Genomic DNA, 24,488 nt, shown 5'->3' with positions numbered 1-24,488 from the left:
TTATAATGTGTACCTGTATCAAAACACTGCATCATACACAATAAAGATATACAGTTTTCATCAATCATTCCTCAATAAAGCTGGGGAAAATAAAATAAAATTAGAACTGAAAAAATACAATGAGAATGTCTAGTTGTGTGTAATTGGAAAAGAAGAAATAATTGAAGAGATAATGGTATTAAACCAGTGATTCAAAATGTCTTAAGACCCCAAACAGACAAATTATTTTAAAAATTCACTCCAGCCAGATGCAGTGGCTCCACCCGTAATCCCAGCTACCTGGTAAACTGAGGTAGGAGGATTGCTTGAGCTGAGGAGTTCAAGGATGCAGTGAGCTATGATCTACTGCGCTACAGCCTGGGTGACAGAGTAAGACCTCATTCCTAAAAAAAAAAAAAAAAAAAAAGAAAAGAAAAAAAAACTTATTAAAAAATGTTCCACATCAAGTACATAATGATAAAATAGCTGAAAATCAAAAATGAAAAAACGTAAATGTAGCAAAAGAATAAAGATTAATTGTCTCCAAAAGAATAACAATTAGAAATGATAACTGACTTGACAGAAAAAAAAAAAAAACAGAAACCAACAGATAATGAGATATTTTTTAAGTGCTGAAAGATACTGACGACCTAGAATCAAGTACCATGAAGGATATTTGAGGAAAATATAATTCAAGGATAACAGTAAAACAAGCCACGTTTATACAAACAACCTGTTACTTGAAAGCCTTCACCAGATAAAAAGGGACCCACATGGAAGCTGTGAGATGCAAGAAGGAATGAACAAAAAAAATGGTAAATATGTCAATAAATATGTAGATAAATATGAATAAATACTAAATGTATAAAACAATAATAACAATGCCCCATTAGGTCTTAAATGTACAAAGAAGTAAAATGCACAAAAATGATAGTATATTAACCTGAATAGATAGCAAATGAAGTTATAGTTTAAAAAATTATTACATTTTCCAATAACAGGATAATACATACTAGACTCTGATAAATTTAAAACATACGCTGTAATTTATAGGGTTCCTCAAACCTAGTAAAAGTGTACGTAACTGCCAGGATTATAGAGGGAGGAGATGGAATAATAAAAGATAATCAGTCCGAAAACAAGCAATGGAAAAGATAAAAAGAAACATAGAACAGATGAGACAAATAAAAAGTATATGACGAGGTGGTAGATTTAAACCCAAATATATTGGTAGTTAGACATAAATGCACTAAGTGCTACAATTAAAAGGCAAAGATTGTCTGACTGTTTTGGTTTGTTTGTTTTTAAGACAGAGTCTCACTTTGTCACCTAGGCTAGAGTGCAGTAGTGTAATCTTGGCTCACTGTAACCTCCACCTCCCAGCTTCAAGAGATTCTCATGTCTCAGCCTCTTGAGTAGCCAAGATTACAGGCATGTGCCACCGCATCCAGTTAATTTTTGTATTTTTAATAGAGATGGTGTTTTGCTATGTTGGCCCAGGCTGGTCTCGAACGCTTGATCTCAAGTGATCCACCTGCCCGACCTCCTAAAATGCTGGGATTACAGTCATGGGCCACTGCGTCTGACCCTGACTGAATTTTTTTGAAGGATGTGCTATTTGCAAGAATTATCTAAAATAAAAGAATACAGACGGTTTATAAGTAAAAAGATGGAGAAAGATATATCACACAAACACTCTGCCCCCTAAAAAACTTGGATAGTTATATTGATATTAGAAACAAAAGTAGACTTTAGGGTAAAAAGCATTCATAACGATAGAAACTTAATGATAATAGAAGGTTAGATTCAAGAGGAATTTATAAAATTCTAAATTTGCAGGCATCTAATATAAAACAAAAGTTAACCAAACTGAAAGAAAAAACAGGCAAATCCAAAATCATTATATTTTCAACAAAGCTCTCAGTAACTGAAAAAGTGAATACATAGAAAGTCAGTACAGATATGGAATATTTGAAAACATAATCAATAAACTTGACCTAATAATATTCAAAAAATGCTAAAACCAAAAATTATAGAAAACATATTCTTTTAAAATACACCAAAAACTTTTCCCAAAAAATAGTTGAAACCATGCAACATATAGTTTCTAACTATACTTCAATTTAGCTATAAATTAATATCAAAATGATAACCAGAATATTACAGTCCTGGACAGGTGAGCTGCTGCTCCCAACCCCAAGGTCAACCCTGAAGAAACTAATGTTACTTTTAGAATCCTTGAGGTGACAGGGGGTGTTATAACGTGTGGTCATTGGGTAGTGGCTTTGACCAATAGACAAAGTACCCACATAAACTCAGTTTTGTAATATCTTTTCCAGGTACTGAAATAAAGAAGTGTGAGGAGTGGGTAGGAACACGTGCATCTCTATCTTCTGAGAGGGGGTGGAGGGGGTAGGAACATATACATGTTTGTATTCCTACTTCTATCTTCTGAGAGGGCCTAGAGCGATGACACACTGATAGCGATGAGCACTACCAGGGTCTAAACTTTGTTTTTGAAACTTTTGGAGAAATGACCCAGGGCTAGGTCAGGATAAAATGAACCTAGAATATCTTTTTGCATCAAAAAGTAAGAATTCTCAATGAACAATCAGGATACACTGAAGAACACAGAAATCAGCTGGCAGGGCTCCTACTGGCTAAATAGGGAAAAATATGAGCATCGAAATAATAAGAATGGACCACAGCACATTAAATAAAATAGAAATCTATGAGTTTCTACTGATACAAACAAATAAATAAATAAATGAACAAGGAAAGCTAGTCCTTACAGTCAAATGCCAAATAATACATTTAAAAGAAGTGAGGAATCACCATTTGGAAACCACTATAGATGTGGTTGATTCACACTGGAGTGGTGAATAGGTGCCAGGGCTGTAGGGTGGGGATGTTGATGAGGGCCAGAGTATCTGCATAATCCAGGGCTGTAGGGTGGGGATGTTGATGAGGGCTAGAGTATCTGCATAATCCAGGGCTGTAGGGTGGGGATGTTGATGAGGGCTAGAGTATCTGCATAATCCCAGAACACTTCCAAATACAACTTATTTCCACATACGGTTACAAAAGGGGGAAACTGTGAATTTAAGGAGGAGAAACCTGGCAGACACCAAACCAAGTTAACATCACCCGTGGCGAGACGGGTCAACGTGACATAATTCACCCCAATGAGATGCGTTGGAAAGAACACAGCTTCGTCTCTGAGGTAATCCCATCCTGATTTTCAGGGTCTGAGGATGGTCATGAGGAAAAATCAAATGAACCACAGTAAGGTTATCGTAGAATGTAAGCCCTGCAATCCCTGAAAGCATCCAGGACATGAAAGACTGGGACACACTGTACTTTTGGAATATTAAACCAGTTTGGACCATATTTCTGGAATAAATCATATATGATTTTTCTTCTGTGAAACTTATTTTAGGATGTGTATGTGTGTGTGTGTGTGTGTGTGTGTGTGTGTGTGTGTTCTTTAGAACAAAATTGGGAAGTTCTTTAGCTCTTGAGATCAATTTTTATGAGTTTGTCATTCGCTCTTTCATTTACTTTAACATATTACTTTACAGACAAAAGTTTTTCATTAGTTCTGATCAAATTTATCAATCTTTTTCAATACATGCTTTTTAAAAGATTTAAAACTATTCACCTGAGTGCTTCACTTTGTATTTCAAAGCTTTTGAATATTTAGGTCTTTAACCCACCTGGAGTTGATTTTTTTTCAAATAATTTATTTTGAAATGACTTTCAACCTAAAGAAAAAATGCTGGAATAATACAAAGAACTTGCATACCCTTTTACCTAGATAGTCACCAGTTAGTAGCATTTTGCTACATGTATTCCATTGCTTTGTATTTATCCCCATTAGCAGTATTCCTTTTTCTGAACCTTTTAAGAGCAAGCTACAGGTATGATGTCTTGTCACTCTAAAAACTTTAGTATATGTTGCCCCAAACAAGGACACTGTCTTCTATAATCAGCACACAATTCTCTAATCAGGAAATCAACATTGGTGCAAAACTAATGCCTACTTCACAGACTTCATTTAAATTTTGCTGGCTGTTCCAACAATATCTCTGTCTTTTCTTGTCCAGAATCGTATCCAGGAATATAGGTTGCATTTAGTTGTTATGCCTCTTCCAGTTGTTTCAGTGTGAGTGGGGACCACATAGGCATTCCCTTTGTCATAAATCAATGAATTGTGCATGCTTGTTTTGTGCATTGTTCTGTGTGTATATTTCATAATAAAAACTTCGATTTGTTTTAAATAAAGTGTTTATTTTTAAGATGAAAGTTAATCACACTTGTACATTTCAAATATAGCATTTGCTTCTGGAATTCAAATTTCTGCATTAAAATCAAGTTCCAGTTTTTAATTTTTTTTTTTTTTTTTTTGAGACAAAGTCTTGCTATGTTACTCAGGCTGGAGTGCAATGGCATGACCTCAGCTCACTGCAACCTCTGCCTCCGGGGTTCAAGTGATTCTCCTCTCTCAGCCTCCCAAGTAGCTGGGATTATAGGTGCCCACAACCACGCCTGGCTAATTTTTGTATTTTTTGTAGAAATGGGGTTTCGCCATTTTGGCAGACTGGTCTTGAACTCCTTACTTCAGGTCATCCACCTGCCTCGGGCTCCCAAAGTGCTGGGATTACAGGCATGAGCCACCGCACCCAGCCAGCAAAGCCTTGAAGTTTCAACTAACTGAACCCCGGAGGCAGAGGTTGCAGTGAGCTGAGGTCACGCCATTGCACTCCAGCCTGAGTAACAGAGCAAGACTTTGTCTCAAAAAAAAAAAAAAAAAAAAAAAAATTAAAAAATGGAACTTGATTTTAATGCAGAAATTTGAATTCCAGGAGCAAATGCTATATTTGAAATGTAGAAGTGTGAGTAATTTTCATCTTAATTTTGTAAGGAGTCTCAAGACCAGAGAGTGAAAAAAATCACCTTACCAAGTCACAGATGCAAGGGTAGACCCAGGCCTCCTGAAGTAGATTTTTATTGGGACCTCTACCAATGTATATACCTCGACAAAAATCTCCTTCCTCTCATAATCTATCTGATTGTTTAAATAAGGTATAGTTTTTATCATTTTAATGAAAAGAGTTATGTACATATAAATTCACATTTTGATTAAAGTTTTAGCTGAAGATATTTAAATGGCTGACTAAATTTATGAGAGAGATGTATTGCTAGACCAATCTGTTCTAATAGAGCAGCAGATTTTTTTCTGACCCAGAATACAAAGATGGAGTTTCCCAGTGGCCTCGACAACTGCTCTCGCAAATAATTTCAAAGGGCTGTTTGTGGAGATGGCAGCTTCTGGAAAGCCAACCTGTGATGGATTCATACAAGGAGTTGGGGAATCAACTAGCATACTGCTCATCCAGACTGGGGCTGTAGTGGCATGAACTGAGAAAGGAAGTTGGTGCCCACCAGCCTTAAAATTAGACAGAGTCTCTTTCTGGCCGTTCTAGGGATGAGGAGTTTTGCAGATTTATTGTCTTAATTATGCAGACTTACTTTGGGGGGTTACTTTGGCTCAATTCAACATGCAGACCCAAACAGCACCTGTGACTTTTTCCCTCTCCTGAACTGTATTGGTTTCTTGAAACAAAACTGCTTATCAAAAGGAAATACGTTCTTTGCAAGAAGGTGGCTTATAACAAGCACTCTAGCACGGATTTTATTCTTTGGATTGTGAATTTCCACTCCTAATCCCATTCACAGAATTCTAGAAAATCCTTAGTTCACAAAATTTCGAGGTGAAAACAGCCTTGGAAAATACTTCATAGTCCACTCTTCTTCATTTTTCAAAGTGTGGGGTTCAGCCTGTGAGCTGGGTTTCCCTGCCCCTGTTCACTGCTCTTCCCACTGCACCTTCAACCTCAAATATGATGGGAGATGAGCTTTTCACATTGATAAAGGAGGGAACGTTCTCCAAAGCCACCTCCAACCATGGATGCTACCGTTCCCAGACAGCATGCGTTGACAGCCATGAACTGCAATATCCTTTAATTAAAGAACTACGAAGAATCAGCCCTGCATGGAGCCTTACTGCAGAACGACCTGTAATTTAAAAGATAAGAAATTTTTTAAAAAGAAAATATCATGTGCATCTATCTACCCAGAAAATCATTTGTGTACTAACAGAGTACTAACTCTGTTCGCCTCTCTCTTCTTCACTTTAAAAAAGACTCACGCCCTTGAGGGGAGGTTGGGACGCCTGGGGAGGAAACCGAAGAGAGGAAAAAGTCAGCGGGGGTTCCCTCCCGGGGTAGGGCGGTGCGGCGCAGCCAAGTCCCAAGGGCAAGGCCTGGACCGGCCCGGGGCGCGGCGCCGGCGGCAGTGCGCACGCGCGAGGGTTGACCTGCTTCTTTGAGGCCCTCAGCCCTGCCTACTCCACATCCCCAGCGCCCCACGCTCAGAGTTATAGGGCAGAGGTTGGAGAGGATCCCAGAAAATGATGTTGAGAAGATCCCAGGTGGATAAGCAGGAGGAAGGCAAGGACATTGAGGGCAAAAAACCTTAAGCCACCCCCAAGCCTGGGCTCTGCACGAGTCTGAGCGAGGTGGGGGACCCTCAGCTGGTGGCCAGGTCCCCGAAAGCTGGGCCGGCCCCACGCGGAACCCCGAGGGGGCGGGGCGGAGCCGTGGGCAGGGCCGCGTGGCAACCCCCTGAGGCTCCGCCCCTCGGAAAGCCTCCTGCCCTGCCATTGGAAGACGTCGGGGGCGGGTCCAAGAAACGCCCCCCTCTCGCCACCAGCCCCCGCCCCGCCCCTTGTCCGCCCACGTTTTCGGTTCTTCCCGGAGCCTCCGAGCTCGGGGAAAGGAAACACCCGGGGCCGCCACTGTGCCCCTGAATGCCGGAAGGCGAGCCCCCAACCGCCCCCCCCCCCAGGCGGGTGACATAACCAGGGCGGGGCGACGTGGCTCCGCCTCCAGGGCCAGGGCGGCTACCTGGGAGTCTGCGGCTCCCGCGGGACGTGGGTAAGAGGCCGCACATTGCAGACACCTCACGTCGCCAAGTGCTGCAATAGGACCCCCGCGGCTCACTCTCAGCTCCTTACCCTCCACAGCCTGTCCTACCCCCGTTATTTTGCACCTTTCTCCCCCTTTCTCTGTCTATGCATCTCCAAATGTCTGAGTATGGGGACGACAAATTTGTCCCTGGAGGGCACGCTGCCTGGAGAAGCAAATTCAATGCTTCTCCTTAATCCGTTTGCATTTCTACAGTTTGACAGCTTGACGTCCTCTAGTGTAGTTTGGCAAAATTTTGGGGGTCGTTTTCATTTTTTTCTCTCCACAGGCTTAAAGATTAAAGTTGGCCAATGCCTTCTTTAGCATTTTATTAAAGACCCTACGATTTAGACTTTTGTTGTTCTGTTTGGTGCAGAAGAAGGGAAGAAAACCAGAGCTTAAAGTCGTTTAGAAAGGAAATAGCCCTGTTAATTTTTCGATTTTGACTCAAGCTGTCGTCAATAGCACCTTGCACCGAGCACAAACCCAGCTGCAGAAGTATTTTGTTGCAGGGTAGGCAACACCCACACAGGGTCTGTGCCGAGCATCAAAAGACAGTGCAGGTGTGTGTGGGTCCGGGTGTGCGTGTGCGTACGTGATATACGTGTGTGCGTGTGGGTACGTGTGTGTGTAGCCCAACAAATAACCCCAAGAGGCGCATCAAGATTAGAAAGAAGTCCGCACACTAGTGCTTGCCTTGGAAATTTCCTAAAGCGCTGAGAGTTGATTGGTAAATCACTAGTATCCGAAAATTGTCGTATCAGAGACTCCTTCCCCGGTGCCCTACTCGCCCCCTAAAACAGGTGTCGCTGTGTCCCTTGAAGAGGCCTGTGGCCCGCTGGGGCGTCAGAGGTGGTAAAATTCACAGAGGACTTTCGGTGTATATTTCTGGGGCCCCACGTGTGCAAACCAAACCCCCGGGGCCTGGGCGTGTGCGCGCGCTCGCATGCCTTGTGTGCGGGCGGGCATGGGGGCGCTCGGCGCGGCTGGCGGGTGTGCGCGCGCGCGTGTGTGAGTGTGTGTGTGTGCTCGTGCGGGGGGCCGGGCTGCGTGCTCACGCGCTGCAGGCTGCGCCCAGAGCTCAGCTGCTGGGTTGGAGAAAAAGAGGGTAGGCAAGCGCAGGGGGCGGGCGGCCGAGGAGGGCTTTCGAATTAATCGAGCTAGCTTAGCTGTTTTTCCCTCTCCCGCTCCTTTAAACCCCCCTGCGTCGTAGAGAGAGGGCTGAATTCTCTGTGGTGCTGATGGAGGAGGGGGAGCAGGTTGAAACAATCGAGTGGGCGCGCCAGGACTCCCCAGCTCCTGGCGGGGAAGGGAGGGGGAGCCCCTGTTCTGCACAGGGAGGGGGCGGGGTTGGGGGGCCCCCGGAACGAGGAAGAGGCAGGGGTGACCATTAGAACAGGAAAGTGGTCACCCCCGGGAGGCAAAATTTCATTCAGATCGCACATTAATTGGAGATATCTCATTAATTCCAGCTTCTGATGACTATAAATGGCGATTCTCTACCAAGGTGTCTATATTAAAAAAAAAATCATTCCGTGTCATCCCCCACGTCAGGCCTGCTCGTGGGCGTGAGGCTGTACTTCCTCCGCCCCCTCCTAATGGAGTGAACCATTCCCAGCTCTCCCCCCCCCAAGCCTCCCTCTCTCTCTCTCTCTCTCTCTCTCTCTCTCTCTCTCTCTCTCTCCCTCTCTCTCTCTCTCTCTCTGTCTCTTCCTCGCTCCCTCTCTTTCTCTCCTCCCTCTGCCTTCCCCGTGCATAAAGTCTCTGTCGCTCCCGGAACTTGTTGGCAATGCCTATTTTTCGGCTTTCCCCCGCGTTCTCTAAACTAACTATTTAAAGGTCTGCGGTCGCAAATGGTTTGACTAAACGTAGGATGGGACTTAAGTTGAACGGCAGATATATTTCACTGATCCTCGCGGTGCAAATAGGTAAGTGGCCGCTCAGCCCGGCTGGAGGTTGGAGGCGGGAGGCAGCCTGCCCCGGCCCGAAGCGCGGAGGGGGACTGGCGGGCCCGCGGCTGCCCCAGGGTGCGAAGAAGCCGGCAAACCCCCGAGGGTGGGGGCATCAGTTCCTGGGGACTAGCGCGTCCCAGATCGGTTTTTCCTAAAGCTATAGATTCCAAATGTTCGCCAGGAAATATGTACGGCCGGACATTTTCTGGACAAGGTTTTTTTCCCCCTTTTTCCAAAGCACACATCCATTTTTGTTTCCCTTTCTGGGTTTAGACCAGGTTTGGTGCGCTCTGGGGCAATGTACTGGCTCCTGCGATACTGCAAGATATTATTTTGAAGAGTCTAAAGGTGAATGCAGGAACAAAATGGCTAGGCAGCCAGGACTGGAAAGTTTATGTGCAGAAAGCAAAGATATTCCAGGGCTCAGACTGCTGCATTTAGAACTTTGTCATTCTCCCGCCCCTCCTCCCCTCTATATCCTAGCTGCAGTGTTTGCACCGGCACCGCAGACCCTGCTGGTGGGCAAACCGAGAGTGATAGGGAACTCCAGACCATATGTTTTAATATGCTTACCATTGAAGAGGATGAATTCAGCCAAATTTATGTAGATATACTTTTCTAGGCGCATTTGTCTGCTACTTTACACATTGGTGTCTGTATTATATATATAGGAAAGGGTTAAGAAGTATTTGGAATATGTCATGTCGGGTGTTTGTTATTTTTGTTTGTTTGGGGTTGGTTGTGGAAGGATTTATTTACTCCCCATTTTATGTTAAGGAATGATGAGTCGTTGTTACCCTGTCAAGGGTCTTTTAAAGTTCACATTTTTACCATCCAGAATGAAGAAAAGATATACAAGAGGGCACTAGAAAACCCCCTTCTCTGACACGAGGTTAGAACATTAATTAACGTGGCCTAAAAGTGAAAGTGAAGCAGGTTATTAATAGAATGGACAACAGGGGGAAAAAAAGAAACTCCTGAAACGGAATTGTTGCCTCCTATCAGTTCAGGCTGTGGCATTCTTTGCAGACAAATCCTTGCAGTATTGGGGGGAGGGGTGCTTTAGGTAATTGGTTTGGGACAAGAAAGGAGAATGCATAACATGTTTTTTCCATAAGAAATGTGAAGGAAAACAAGGTTTGGAGTTCTCTAGACATTGAAATGGATTCTTTACAGTGGGCTTTTATGCAACTGACATGATTTTGAGTATCTGATCTTCTTTTGCAGAAACATTATAAGGATTTTAGAGTGTGTGAATGCAGGATATTGGTGCTTTCCTTTAATTCTAAAAAACGACAATGCTTTAAATCTGGTTGTTTTGAATCTTTGACATTAGTGAAAATTGCTGCTATAAATAATATTTCTAATGGCAGCAAATTTCTTAAATGTTGGAAATAAGTGAATGTGGCATTTTGCAATAAACCTTTGAATCTTTAGAGAGCAGGAGACAGGGTTGTTTTTGAGACAGAAATTTTAATCGGACTAGATTTGGGACTCTGTTTTCCCGGTAGGAAATAACCTTACTTTGAGACGTTTGGAGGGAAAAAAAAAAAAGACGGTGGTCGTGCCTGAGGGACGCGTTTTGAACACATTAACCTCAGTCTAAAAATGACTATTTGTTGGCTGTGGAATTGAAATTGAGCGTATTTGTTCCCGAATGTCTGCCCTTTCCTGCACCAGAACCTCGGTCTTTATTAATTCATGGCTGGGAGCTGTCCCAAATCATTGACATTTGGCAAGAAAAGTGGGGATTGGGGGGGCGGGGAGGTAGAAGAGTGTGGTGAACACGAAAGAAGACTCAGCAGGAGGAAATTCGGAATGAATGAGATGTCGAACGAATGAATGAACGGATGGAAACCGCACAAGAAAGGGACGGCAGAGAGGACAGGGAAGGAGCCAGGGTCACCCGCCAGAGCCTCACCTAAGCGGGGTTCAGGAAGGACAGCGAGGACAGCGAGGGACACACGGGCTGCGACCTGCTGGGACATGTGCGCCTGCAAAACCCGTCCCGCGCGCAGCCTCCCGGCCTCCCAGAGAAGGCTAGAGTCCAAGGAGTCACAGTTTTAAAAGACAGAAATGTTCACGACTTCTTATTTTACACATGCACACACTCACACATGCGCGGTGTGCAGGGTCTTCTCCAGCAGCTCCTGGGAAGATAACGTGACAAGAGAGCTCCCGCCCCCGGCGAGCCCCAATTCCTCTTAAAAAATGTCAGTGCATTTTAGGGGCTTCTTTCGCCATTGAGTTTTGGGGGTGTAGGCAAGGGGTGAGGAGAGACGTGGACGGCGAGACTGGACTTTATTTCGTTTCTTCGCTTCAAAGCTGTATTTGTGACATGCGTTATAGCGGAAGATGTGTGGGGTGTATTTCCACTTTGAACGAGTTCTATTAGAACAAAGATTCGTTTATTCTTAAGATTTTATGTCAGTGTTCGATTTGTTCGTATTGTAGTCGCAAGGGTACTTAATTTTCGCTGTAGGTGAACCCGGAGGTTTAAGAAGGTTTACGTATCTGCCCCAGGGGAGGTCGAAGTTAACCTTGGTCCCTTCCCCGGCGCTTCCCGTTCCGGATTAAAAAGCGCAAGGCCCGCCTCGCTCTTCCTGCAGCTATTTGCAAATGGTGCGCTCTCGGAAGCTGCTGCGGGTTCGGTCACCTTCTTCTTCGGCGTTTGGCCCGGCGCTCGGGGACAGGGGTCCGCGTGGGGGACCGGGAGAGTGAGGTATCTGGTCCTCCCGGGACACATTCACACACAAACGCAGCCGCCAGAACGCTGCTGAGGACCAGGCCGGAGCCCGGGGTCGTGGGCGCCAGTGCGGATTTCGGTTCTGAGATTCACCCTTTCTTCCCCGCCCTAAAGCTGTGTTTCCCCGGCGCCCTCCCCGCGCCCGGGCTGCTTTGGGCCGCTAGGCACTCAGCCTCCAGCCGGGTTCGTCGGCCTCGGTGGAAAGAGATGGCCGCAGCCGCGCGACCGCAGCCTAGTGCCTGTCTCTCCAGTCCCGCGCCTTGGGGTTTGGCCGTCCAGAGGCCAGGGGCTTGGGGCTTGGACCTTCGTACGGCCCGTGTTTCCTCCTCCTCCTCCTCCTCCTCCCGCCGCTCAGCTTTTATCCCTGCCCGCTCTCTGCAGGGAGTCCTGAGCAGCGTCCAGGAGCTCCGGGCCGCGGCGAGCTCACTTTCAGCAGCCTGGCTGGGACCCGGAGAAGAACAGCCTCTCCCCGCTGCTGTCCCGAGTGGAGGCTGGCTTTTTGGCGGGCGGGTGGATTGTTAAGGGTGTCTGGGGAGCTGAGTGACTGACAGAGGAGGAGGAGAGAAGGAGGCCCGAGGTTCGTGGATCTGGCCTTTGCGGAGGTGACCCGGGCAGACTCATCCGTGACCCCGCCCGGCCTCTGGCCTTGTCCGCTCCAGACCACTCATCACCCGCGCCAGGTCTCAGGACGCCTAGGTTGCCCTCTTTCCAGTGGGGCGGGAAAGGGTGCATCCGAGGGTCTTACTCGGAATACAGAGTCCACGGTAGGCAATCGGTTTTACAATGAAACAATCCATTTCGGTGACTGCTGGTGGCTTCCAGGGACTATATTCGTTCATTCATTCAGCAGCGTTTGCTGAGCGCCCACCCAGGACAGAGCTCCAAGCCTGAGGCTTATTCGCGTGATGTGGCGTTGGGTTCAGCTGCGTGACCCCACGCCCTGCCGTCTCCCCACCCCCTTCTCGCCCCCGCACGCTGCAGCCGAGACCCCTTCTGTCACCTCAAAATGGAAGATCGCATTGTGAGAGCTGTGACAGGGCTTGCTGGGGAAGTGTTGGGAGACGAAGGAGGCAGTGAGGAGAAAGAGAAATAAAAGAGATGAGGGAGGTGAGAAGAGGGGGCGATGGAAACAGAAAAAGATATGGAGCGAGATGCGGGAGGGAGCTGGATGAAAGGAATGGACTCACCTACCTCCCACCCACCCACACCTGCTCACACACTGACGATCTGCACTAGTCGCAGCGTTAGCCGCAGGTCGGGCATTCCTGGGTCAAGTATTTCATTCACCTTTAACACTGGCGCGCCCCAAGGCTGGGTACTGGGAGAGGCCGCCCGATGCAGCGAGGCCGCGCGGAGCCTGGGTCGCACAGGGAAGGGCAGTGGGGCGGCAGGGCGGGGTCGTGGCGCTGCTGACCGGTGTTCCCTCCTCCCTGCAGCGTATCTGGTGCAGGCCGTGAGAGCAGCGGGCAAGTGCGATGCGGTCTTCAAGGGCTTTTCGGACTGTTTGCTCAAGCTGGGCGACAGCATGGCCAACTACCCGCAGGGCCTGGACGACAAGACGAACATCAAGACCGTGTGCACGTAAGTGTCCTTTCTGGCCGCCTGGACTTGGGTTTTGAGGGAGCTATTGAGGTCGGAGAGTGCCGAACCTCCCCGCCTGCGCTCAGCGTTCAGCGCCAGCGCGAATCCGAATCTGCTCACTCTTGCCTTCTGGCTCCAACCCCCAGGCCTAGGACCAGGCCCCCGGGTTAGAACCTGCACTTCCCAAGGGGATCCCACAGCTCGGGGTGGGATATAGAGGAGGATCCTTCAATATAGACCCAGTCCCAGCTCTACGCGGCCTCACAGGCTTGCACAGAGGTGCGCATGCTCAACGTGCTGGGACCCAGGGCAAGGGGCATGAAGAGTTGCTACCAGTTCTTGATGCTGCAAAATCTCTCTGCCTCGTAGCAATCTTTATCATTCTTTTCTCTTGCGTAAACGAGCGAGCCAGGTATTCTCTGAAGAACAGTTAGTTTGGATTTGAGGATTGTTTGGGGGTAATACTACATTTGCCTGAAGGGAGAGTCACTCATCTCATCTGTCCATTTCTCCTGACATAAAGCCCCTGTAATACACATCAAGGAAATGCCAGCACAGGCAAGGAGACACGGGTCTCCCTGTTTCTAGCAGACAGGCTGAAACACTGTCTTATCGTGTGCCAGTGACTTTACCGAAAAAGAGTAAGTCCCGGTGGTAGTCCAGTGATAGTCGCTGTTGAGTTTACAGCAGATTCCGAGGTTTGGAATAGCCACTCTCCTTGTTTCCCTTGCCCCCTTGCACATCTGCACGGTGTCCCCAGACCTGGACAGCTTCAAAGGTAAAGAGAGATGGGTAGGAGTTCATAGCCAGGCCCAGTGGTGTTTTCTCAGAGCTTGGCTGGAAAGCACTGCTCCCACTAGCAATAAGGTAACCAGCAGAGCACTACTGCAGTGGACCTGCAGCAATTTAGCTGCTGCAGACCTTAGAAAACACCCCCATTCTCTGCAACACACACTGTTTTATTTTGCAAAAAACAGCTGTGTTCCCCCACCGCCACAATAACGCTTCCAATACAGCCAAGGCAGGTTGTGCCCCTTATTCCCTGAGGTTAGAGTGACCATTTTCTATGGCATCATTTGTATACTGTGAAGGCTCTCCTGTCTCCCCAACTGGGGCAAAGGGGACTGGTGGAAGCAGGGATGTTTGTTTAGGTTTTGATAACTTAAATGGGTGTCAATTTTGCTACTCTATTTCCTAAATGCCCCAGTGCCTACTAGGAGCCACAGCGGCTAAGTGGCTTGTGCTTTCCTATCATGAAAGGAACAAAGGCATTTAATTCGAAAAGTCTCGTGATGGATAAGAATGTATCTATAAGGATAAGAAAAGGTTGCATATAGAGCAGCTCCTGAATCCTCTGTCATTTGTTGGAACTTATTTATTCCAAGCTATTTTAATTTTAAGCAGAACTTTTGTCTTAGAACACAGGAAAGTGAGAACTCCTCCCTGAGGTCACAGGCCACGGCTAGGTCCCGGCCCTACTCAGTTGGGGGAGCTGGTTGCTCAACACGGAGCTGAAGCCCACCTCTGCCCAGTCTCAGGGACCTTCTCTACCAGGTCCCTCAGGACTCTGCCCCCATCTGGGCATGCATAAAGAAAAGAGCAATTTAGGTATCCTTTAGCAGGGATGATTCCACAGACTCTCTGCAGGAAAGCTGTCCTCCCTGGGCCTCCTCATGTCCAAATATTGCTGTTTATTACAAGTTGAGGAACCTGGAAGCCCCATGTCCCTCCAGTACTCATAAATTAACACAGTGCCTGCCTTCAATGTGCTTACAGTCCAGGCCAGCCAGCAGAAGGGAAAGAGAGGAGAAAATACAACCAAACTGTGTGTAGGGCAGGCACGGGTAACCTGGTGCTCAAGGCTCGGGGTGGTGGGGACCAGCCTGAAGTTACAGAGAGGCACAGATCGACCCAGCTCTGAAAGGAGACAGCGCCCCAGGAATCGATCACGGGTTGGGATTATATTTAGTCTCGGGATCTATTTTGGGTTTTCAGAAGAAAGGGGGACAATCAAAAGGGACAGGTTGGATGAAGGTTGTGGGGGCGGGTCTAGGAGCTGAGCCTGGGAGGAGGAAGTGGTTGAGTTAGGCGCCAGTCTCCGGGAACTGACCGCCAGAGGAGGACAGAATGTGGGGGGGGGGTGTCCTCGAGGGTTGGCAGCGGTGGGCACCACGCCCTCCCCGCAGTTCTGGCCTTGGGAGCTGGCGCTACACCCTGAAAACTGTGGAGAGGAAGCCCCATGAGGCCCAAGCCCACGGAAAATACTGGGGAGGGAGAAAGAGGAGTGACCCAAAGCGCAGGCCTGGGGCACTGGGATTTGCAAGAGCGGATGAAGGCTACGAAGCCGGCCCCAGGTGCTTGGCCACTAACACTCACCGACCCGGGGGAGAAGAGAGGAAGGCAGGAGTCTCCAGGCCGAATCTGAGCCGGGGACTGTGGAGAGCAAGGAGGATGGAGGCAGGCTGAGGGGAGGAGGAAGAGGAAGTGGGGAACAGAAGAGAGGAAAGCAGACGGAATGGAAAAAGAAAGAAAGGGAAAATAAGGAGAATGGAAAACAAAAGGAAGAGGTAGTGGGTGGAGGGAAAGAATGAGGGCGAAGGCGAGAGTACCGCGGCGTGGAGGAGGGAGACAGAAGGGGCTAGGGGGAGGAGAATGTAAGAAGCCCCGAGGGGAGGGCCGTGCTCAGAGCTAGTAACCCGTCTTGCAAGCTAAGAGGTATTAATGGGCGGCAGCTTGCGAGGCTTAGCACTGTTTTCCTAGCTTTCCCCGAGGAGGGCGAGCAATCTGTTTGCGGAGGCCGAGGTGCCAGCGCGCCGCAGCGGGTGCACGACCCGGCTCCCGGCTGCCGAGTCCTCTCCTGGCATCTGGAAGGGAAAACCAAGCAGGAGGGGGCGTCCCCCCACCCCCGCTTTAGACAGCCGCTTCTGGCGTAGGCGGAGGTCCCACGAGTCCCGACCTTGCGCAGCCCAGGCGCCAGGGCGGTGAAGAGAAGGTAGGGAGGGGACACCCTGGGAAGTTTGCGGGGCTGCGAGCGGGGAGGCGCAGGGGTGCAGGCCCGGGGTCCTCCCGGCGCCCCAAGTGAACCTGCTTCTTCTGTTTTATTCTGTTCCTCACCAGATACTGGGAGGATTTCCACAGCTGCACGGTCACAGCCCTTACGGATTGCCAGGAAGGGGCGAAAGATATGTGGGATAAACTGAGAAAAGAATCCAAAAACCTCAACATCCAAGGCAGCTTATTCGAACTCTGCGGCAGCGGCAACGGGGCGGCGGGATCTCTGCTCCCGGCGTTCCCCGTGCTCCTGGTGTCTCTCTCGGCAGCTTTAGCGACCTGGCTTTCCTTCTGAGCGTGGGGCCAGCTCCCCCCACGCGCCCACCCACACTCACTCCATGCTCCCGGAAATCGACAGGAAGATCCATTCGTTCTTTGGGGACGTTGTGATTCTCTGTGATGCTGAAAACACTCATATAGGATTGTGGGAAATCCTGATTCTCTTTTTTATTTCGTTTGATTTCTTGTGTTTTATTTGCCAAATGTTACCAATCAGTGAGCAAGCAAGCACAGCCAAAATCGGACCTCAGCTTTAGTCCGTCTTCACACACAAATAAGAAAACGGCAAACCCACCCCATTTTTAAATTTTATTATTATTAAATTTTTTTTTGTTTGGCAAAAGAATCTCAGGAACGGCCCTGGGCCACCTACTATATTAATCATGCTAGTAACATGAAAAATGATGGGCTCCTCCTAATAGGAAGGCGAGGAGAGGAGAAGGCCAGGGGAATGAATTCAAGAGAGATGTCCACGGACGAAGCATACGGTGAATAATTCACGCTCACGTCGTTCTTCCACAGTATCTTGTTTTGATCATTTCCACTGCACATTTCTCCTCAAGAAAAGCGAAAGGACGGACTGTTGGCTTTGTGTTTGGAGGATAGGAGGGAGAGAGGGAAGGGGCTGAGGAAATCTCTGGGGGTAAGAGTAAAGGCTTCCAGAAGACATGCTGCTATGGTCACTGAGGGGTTAGCTTTATCTGCTGTTGTTGATGCATCCGTCCAAGTTCACTGCCTTTAATTTTCCCTCCTCCCTCTTGTTTTAGCTGTTACACACACAGTAATACCTGAATATCCAACGGTATAGATCACAAGGGGGGGGATGTTAAATGTTAATCTAAAATATAGCTAAAAAAAGATTTTGACATAAAAGAGCCTTGATTTTAAAAAAAAAAGAGAGAGATGTAATTTAAAAAGTTTATTATAAATTAAATTCAGCAAAAAAAGATTTGCTACAAAGTATAGAGAAGTATAAAATAAAAGTTATTGTTTGAAATGGGGGTGTCGTTTATTTCGTACCCCAACCTGCTTTCTTGGCCCAGTTCTCAGGGTACCTGAAGGGACACAGGATGCCAGTGACAAGCTCACCTCTTCAGGAAGCGGCTGGAAACCTGCCACCTTCAAGCAGACCCTCCTCACTTAAGCCACTTGGCCACTTCCCCAAAACCCTGCTTCCTTAAAAAAGAGAAAATGAAAGTTGTTTTTAAATTAATTAATTACAAAGCAGATATTCGTTCTATTTGAAGTTTACAGGAATTGGGCTTGAAGTTTACAGGAATTGGGCTTGCTCGCACAGGCAGACAATGCCAGTGGCCGGCCGGCTGCCCCCGCCTCAGGCGGGTCGGAGCCCTAACCACCATCCTTGCAGGCCTGGCCCTAACCACGATTCGCCTCTTCCTCTGCGGTGGCCAGAGGCAGCTTGCGAAGGAACCGCCATTAAGGGCTCCAGCAGAGGGGCCGAGAGGCTGTGTTCCCTGGCAGGGATCAGGTGAATCCTTTCATAATTAATAAGATAGCTCAGCTGAAACGGCGAGGAGACGGGCCCTATTGATCTGGCAGTAGGGCTGCTTCCACCTCTCCTATTTATAGGCCCCGCATGGCCTTACGGGGAAGTAAACATTCCGGAGTAAAAAGGGGCAGAGGCGACCCGGGTCCGGGGGCTGTAGGCCTGGAGTAGGCGGGGGGAGAAAGAACTGCATGTAGGTCTCTGGGTTCAGAGAAATCGAAATCGAAATCTGATTTCTTGGAGAAGGTGGCTGTGGGAGGAAGCTGCGGGGGCCCCGGGGGTGGGAGGAAGGGAGGAGAATAGACGGAGACCGAGGGGGCTGCAGCAGGTTCCCGCACGCAGAAGCCCGCCGTCCGCTGCGGGGAGGGTGCGCCCGGGCTCTGAAATGCAATGTGTAAACAATTGCTAGTGTAACAGTTCATAAATCAAACCCAGTGGGTCGCAGCCCAATCTGCATTCCCCCCACCGATTGAATTCCAGCAACACATGCGTCCCTGCGCCCGGAGCGCTGGAAGCTGCAACGATTCTTAATGGCAGCATATATTACGGCCGCGCGCTCACGCACGCGCCGCTCGGGGCCTCTCTGGGGAATCGTTTCGCCCGCTCTCTCCCACCCAGTCCCCTCCTCGGTCGATCCCGGGTTCTCAGTCAAAACCAAAGCAGAACCGCGCTACCTGCGCGGGGTGGTCACCCACCAGCAAACGCTCCGGGTTTTGGAAAATAATTGCATTTTGTTGGTTTCCTTTCAATGGTTATTTTCGGTCTTCGTATAAATAGGATGATTCTAACTTGAGTTCAACCCCTGGAGTTCAAATTAGAATGTCTGTGCTTATCTTAAATACGAATCTATGTAATGAGGGGGAGGAGAACCAGGATAAAGAGGGAGGGTCTTCTCCATGTTTGCCATCATAGCACGCCGCTTCCTATCGCTATCTTTTCCTCTGCATATTGGGGGCAAACAAGTGCTCACAATCAAGCCCATTGCTTGTCAAAATAAAAGGCAGGCGCCCTTCTGCTCCGACTGTGGGGAGAAGGGAGACCCCCACGACCCGCAGAGGACGCCCCTCCCCTAGCAGCGCGGGCTTCCCACTCAGAAAGCAATCTCCTGGAAGATCTAGGAAGAGGCAGGCTGAGGGCGGGGCAGAAGGGGCGAGGGGGCGGGAACTGGGAGCGCGGGCTCTTTTGCTCTCCTAACAGGGTTCTTCTCTAGGAACCCCTGGCTCCTACTGCGGTTCCGACTGCTTCCCAGGCGGGGCCGCCCTAGAGGAAGGGCGCCCTCTCCCCTCTCTCAGCCCCTCCACGCGCTTCCAAGCCCCCACGCCACGGAGTCCCAGATCGCCCCGGGAATCTCCAAACCTTGTTGTCCTGTCTGGGGCTCCCTTGCCTGTCCCAAACCGAGGACCACGCTCACGTGAGCATGGAGACATCCCTAGGAATGCAGGGCCGCTAGTCTTGGAAAAGCAGGCTTCTGCAACTGGAGCGTTAGAGAACGTTACTTCCTCTTGTGGTGATTGTTTAGATTATTATCGCGCCGTCTTCGACTATAATTTGCTGTTTAATCATGATGACATCTCCATATGTTCGTTGATGTTATCTGTTTTAAGCAGCAAAGCGGCTAGTCTTGTTGGCAGTTCAGGGAGATGATATTAACCAGGGCAAGCATGCCCCATCGATGAGGTGGTGGGAGTATTGGGAGTGGGACGGAGTGGGCTTGATGCACACAGGACATCGTCATACCTATCTCCTCCCCACGTCGGAGCAGCCTCTCAGTGTCTTCCCACCGCCCGTGGCTCTTCAAGTGGCCCCCTCAGGCTGGCTTCGGGCCTTTGAGGAGCTATTGGGATTAGAGAAGGACCTCCTTCATCACATCCCCTGTCCGAGTAGGTTCAAGACAACGCAGTTCACTTGAGTGCAGTGTCTTACGATCCTTATTGTGAACATGCAGGCCAGCTCCAGAGACCGGCCTGGGCCCAAGGAACTACAGGGCCTGTGGGAAAGGAAATCGGAGGGAGGGAGGAAACTGGCAAGAGAAAAAGGACTCGAGCCTGGAAAATGGGGGACACAGGGAGAAAGGAGGGGGAAAAAGATCTGGAAGTAGAGTTAGAAGGGAAGAGAGGTGGGCGATCACCTGAAACACAGAAGGAGATGATGGGGAAACCTGGAGACAGAGATGGAGCTCTGGGCCAGAGCTAAGGAACAAAGATGACCTCGGTACTTATTTTCATTCAGGACCCCCAGAGAAGCAAATGAGCACAAGAATCTCGACACAGGTTCTCCTTCAGCGGATCCAGAGATCTTTCCACTGTAATCAGAACCCCAGAGGGCCAGGGCCGCAGGGGCCTGGAGTCTTGGTGCTGGACGGACCGAGGCAGGAGCGCCAGCCCCCAGCCCTTTCCCGAAACCCACCCCAGGAAATCCGATGAGTCAGGCAAAGATGGAACCAGAGATTTCCCCCTTGCCGAATTCTCCCTCAAATATCAGGAAGGTATTCAACCATTCTCCCCTCGCCACCCCCACTTTTCTCTACAATACACGAGCTCTAGCTTTGCTCGATGGCTGTCCATCCTCTGGAGCGGTCTACAGCCCCGACCCGGGGGCACTCGAGGGAAGAATCCCTGGATCCCTGACCACTCAGAACACCTACCAAGGGAAATCAAAGCGTTGGTCTCCTCCCTATCACCGCCCCCCGCCCCCCTCCCAGAGGTGAAAACGAAGTGGTGAGGGGGGAGTTGGTGGGGGAGGGGAATGGGAAGGAGCGGCTGAGGTTGCCAGTTTCGGGCTCCGGAAGACACCCCACTCCCATCTCCACACCTCCCTAGGCTAGGGAGTCTAGGAACTTTGTAATCCTGTAGCTTGTGATTCCCCCACCAACCCCTCCACTACCCAAGAGAAGAACAATGTAGAGAAAGCACCCCCTGCAGGGGCCCTTTTGGAGGTTAACGCCTGGGCAGCCTCCACCCCCAAACCCGAATGCCGGCATGAGAAAAGCGAACCCAAACCCTGCCCAGCCCCAGGAGAGGAAGCTCAGCTTGGCCCCACCGAACTCCGGGGATCCTGGCACACGCACAGAGAAGGCGCTTTCTCCCCACTCCACCCGCACCGGGTGAGGAGAGGAGAGTGTAATCTTTCTGTCCAGATTTGAGCCCTGGAAGGACGCAGCCTTTAGTGTGACTTCCAAGAGCCAGGACTTCGGAGCCGGAAGACTTCTGTTCCCACCTGCATGACCATGGACGGGTTACTGAACCCCGCTCTACCTCAGTTTCCTCCTCTGTAAAATAAGGAGAATCACACTTACCTCATAGGATTGTACCTTGTATCAAATAAGACAGTATAGGTCAAGTTCTTTCGACAACATGCCAGTTACCTCCTGCTAGCTCACCGAATTCTTCAAAATAACCTTGAGAACCTCTTTCTTTTAATATTTTGGGAGCAGTTATTCTTTATGGTAAAGCATTCTAAATTCCTCTTACTACAGGCTACTACCCAGTGCTCCATGGTCCTCTCTGGCCTTCTCAAAGGATGCTCTAGATAAGTTCCTTGAGTTCAAATAGCTAGGTCCCTCAGCAATGACTGCCTCCTGACTCTACTCCACCCCACCCCGCTCAGTGTCTACCCAGTGCTCCATGGTCCTCTCTGGCCTTCTCAAAGGATGCTCTAGATAAGCTCCTTGAGTTCAAATAGCTAGGTCCCTCAGCAATGACTGCCTCCTGACTCTACTCCACCCCACCCCGCTCAGTGTCCAGGCCAGACTCCTGGCTTTTCTTTCTGCAGACTCCCAACTGGAGTGGCCAGGTTCTTCCAGCACAGGATTTCTTCTCTATCTTCCTTCACAACTTCTCTTCCCCGCCCCCGCCCTCACTCCCGCCATTTATCTTAAATTCCTCTCCCAACATTGAAAAATGTAAGGAAGTTATTGTAATAATGAAGCAATTCCAGAGTATAGAGAGGGAAGAAAACATCTTCCCTCCACTAATAAATGGTAGCAGGTTGATAAGTGTTCTTCCATGCCTTTCCCCATGCTGCTATACACATATACACACATACATATACGGAGGTTGGCTTTGGATTTTGCTTTGCTTCATTTTTGCAAAATTGTAATATGTATTTCTCTGCAACCAAATTCCTCAAGAGCAATAGTTAAATATCTCCTTTTAAATGGTTACATAATTCCTTCTATTGGTGGATATTTAAGTTTTTCAAGGTTTTTTTTTTGGTACTGTATAAGTATTGTGTTCATAAATATTCCTATTCAAACAACATTATGTACCAGCATTTTAATTTCTTCAATACAATAGGTTTGGTCAAAGTTGGATTGCTGGGCAGAAAGGTATGTATGTGTGCTTTTAATTTGAAAAGATGTTTGTTTATTTTTCCAAAGGATGTGGAGTTTCCCTGCATCCTTATCAATACTGTATGCTAACACTTTTTTGCTTTTTTTGTCAATCCAGTAAGTAGCCTTGCTGCTCTGGAAGGTCAAGCTGTCCTGCCATCTGCATTAGGTTCCTTGGGTCCCTCTCAGGCCCTGATCACCACCAGAGTGTCCTGCACTGGTGGGGAAGGGCCAGCTGGACTTTGGGTCTCCCTCCCCAGGAGCAGTGGCAAGGGCTGCACAGCGAATGACTTTTGTGTAGTCAGGCATAATTAGTACTGGAAGACCCTGGCTCTCATCGGCTAATCTAATAAAAATGCCTTGAGGAGTTTAGGGCTTGGACCTTGCTGGGCTGGCTCAGCGAGTGATTGTGAACTTGCAGAGGTGGGGCTCAGCTGCGTGTCTCCCCACTGCTCCTGCAGCTTCCATTCAGGACACTCAGCCTGAGCCAGCTCTGCACTGAGGCTGCGATCCCCTGGCCTGTCTGCAGTGGAGGGCCAGCGATGGAAGGAGGCAGCAAAGGAAAAGAAAACAGCAACCACAAAACAAGGGCGGCAAAGATGACAGCTGAACTTTTCTTTTCCTCTCCCACCCAGAGAGCCTGAGAGGCTTCTATGAGCAGGATCCAACCCAAGGAGAGCAATAAGGAAGGCTGAACCATCTGGGGGGGTTCAGGGTACAGAGATCCAGATTATACTGTCTCTTCTCTCTCCTCACTTCCAACTCACCACATTTACTCTAACTTTTTAAAAACTTTAACTTTCATTGAGCACTTACTACCTGTGAGGTGTTATGGAAAGCTTTGCAAACATCATCCCATCTCCTTCGCAATTTCTGTAAGAGGGTTGTATTATTCCCATTTTACAGATGATGAGCTGAGGTTTGGAGAGAGGTTAGTAACTTGCCCAAGACCAGCAAGTAGCAAGAGCGAGAGGTGACTTTTGAACGCTAATCTGTTTTGGGAACCTGCTTTAAGAGATCCCTTCGCTTTGCTTGTTCTATTAATATTTTGAGGCAAAGAAACACAAAGAAAAAACACAACAAGAAAGAACTGTAAGTCTTGTGGTGAGCAGAAAAATGTCCCTGCGAAAATGTCCGTGACTCAATCCCTGGAACCTGTAAATGTGTCAGTTAATGTGGTAAAAGAGAATTAAGGTTGCAGGTGGAATTAGACTGCTAAATCGGCTGCCTTTAAAATAGGGAGTTTATCCTGGATTGTCCCTAGTGGCCAATGTAATAACAAAAGTCTTTACAAGTGGAAGAGGAAAAAAGAAGAGGTCAGAGTTATACGACGGGAAGATTCAACCCACCCTTGCTGGCTTTGAAGACAGAGGAAGAGGCCAGAAACCAAGGAATTTGGGCAGCCCCTAGAAACTGGAAAAAGCGAGAAAACTGATTCTTCCCTAGTGTCTTCAGAAAGAAATGCACCCCAGTGATTTCAGCCCAGTGAAACCCATGTCAGACTTCTGACCATCAGAACTAATGGCAAGATAATAAAATCATATTATTTAGGCCACCAAATTCGTGGCGATTTGTTAAAACTGCAAACAGAAAACTAGTACAAGTCATTATTTGCACTGTACCAATTTAGTTAAGGGAATACATCACACTAGCGAGGCCTGGGCGTTCAGGATGTATGTGTACTAGGGATTTCTCAGGGCCCTTCTTTGTCCATGTGTGTATTCAGAGGAGGTAGCAGCTTCGTTTCAATCTGGGGCGATGGTGTTTGTGAGAAAAAGAAGACATGGAGAATGAATTTCTAAGGACAAAAAAAAAAAGTGTGTTGATTTTTCACAATGTCTTGTCATAGAATCTTTTTTATTTTTCCTGCTTGTTGTGCTCTCTTTAGCTGCAAGAGCTTCCTATTTGCTTTCTTTCCCTCCAGTAATTTAATGGACATGCAGTTCTATTAAAGGAGTTCTTAGTTTCTGTAATCATCATAGGCCTGCCCAGATGTGAAAAGTCCATCGTCACGGTGATGGATGACTTGAGATAC

At 48.3% G+C, this 24,488-nt stretch overlaps 1 protein-coding gene across 1 annotated transcript; it reads left to right on the top strand.

The window, feature by feature from the left end:
• Window positions 1–8,688: 8,688 nt before the first annotated feature.
• On the top strand, window positions 8,689–17,613 carry NRN1 (neuritin 1). Its single transcript, XM_033216115.1, has 3 exons — window positions 8,689–8,935; window positions 13,142–13,286; window positions 16,404–17,613. Exons 1-3 carry the CDS (start codon window positions 8,881–8,883, stop codon window positions 16,630–16,632), a joined length of 429 nt encoding a protein of 142 aa, XP_033072006.1. The 5' UTR covers window positions 8,689–8,880; the 3' UTR covers window positions 16,633–17,613.
• The last annotated feature ends 6,875 nt before the right edge of the window (window positions 17,614–24,488 follow it).

The sequence above is a fragment of the Trachypithecus francoisi genome, unplaced genomic scaffold (assembly GCF_009764315.1).
Source record: "Trachypithecus francoisi isolate TF-2019V2 unplaced genomic scaffold, Tfra_2.0 Lachesis_group10, whole genome shotgun sequence".
Lineage (NCBI taxonomy): Eukaryota > Metazoa > Chordata > Mammalia > Primates > Cercopithecidae > Trachypithecus > Trachypithecus francoisi.
The sequence above is the reverse complement of the archived record's forward strand: the minus strand, read 5'-3'. Positions and strand labels throughout refer to the sequence as shown.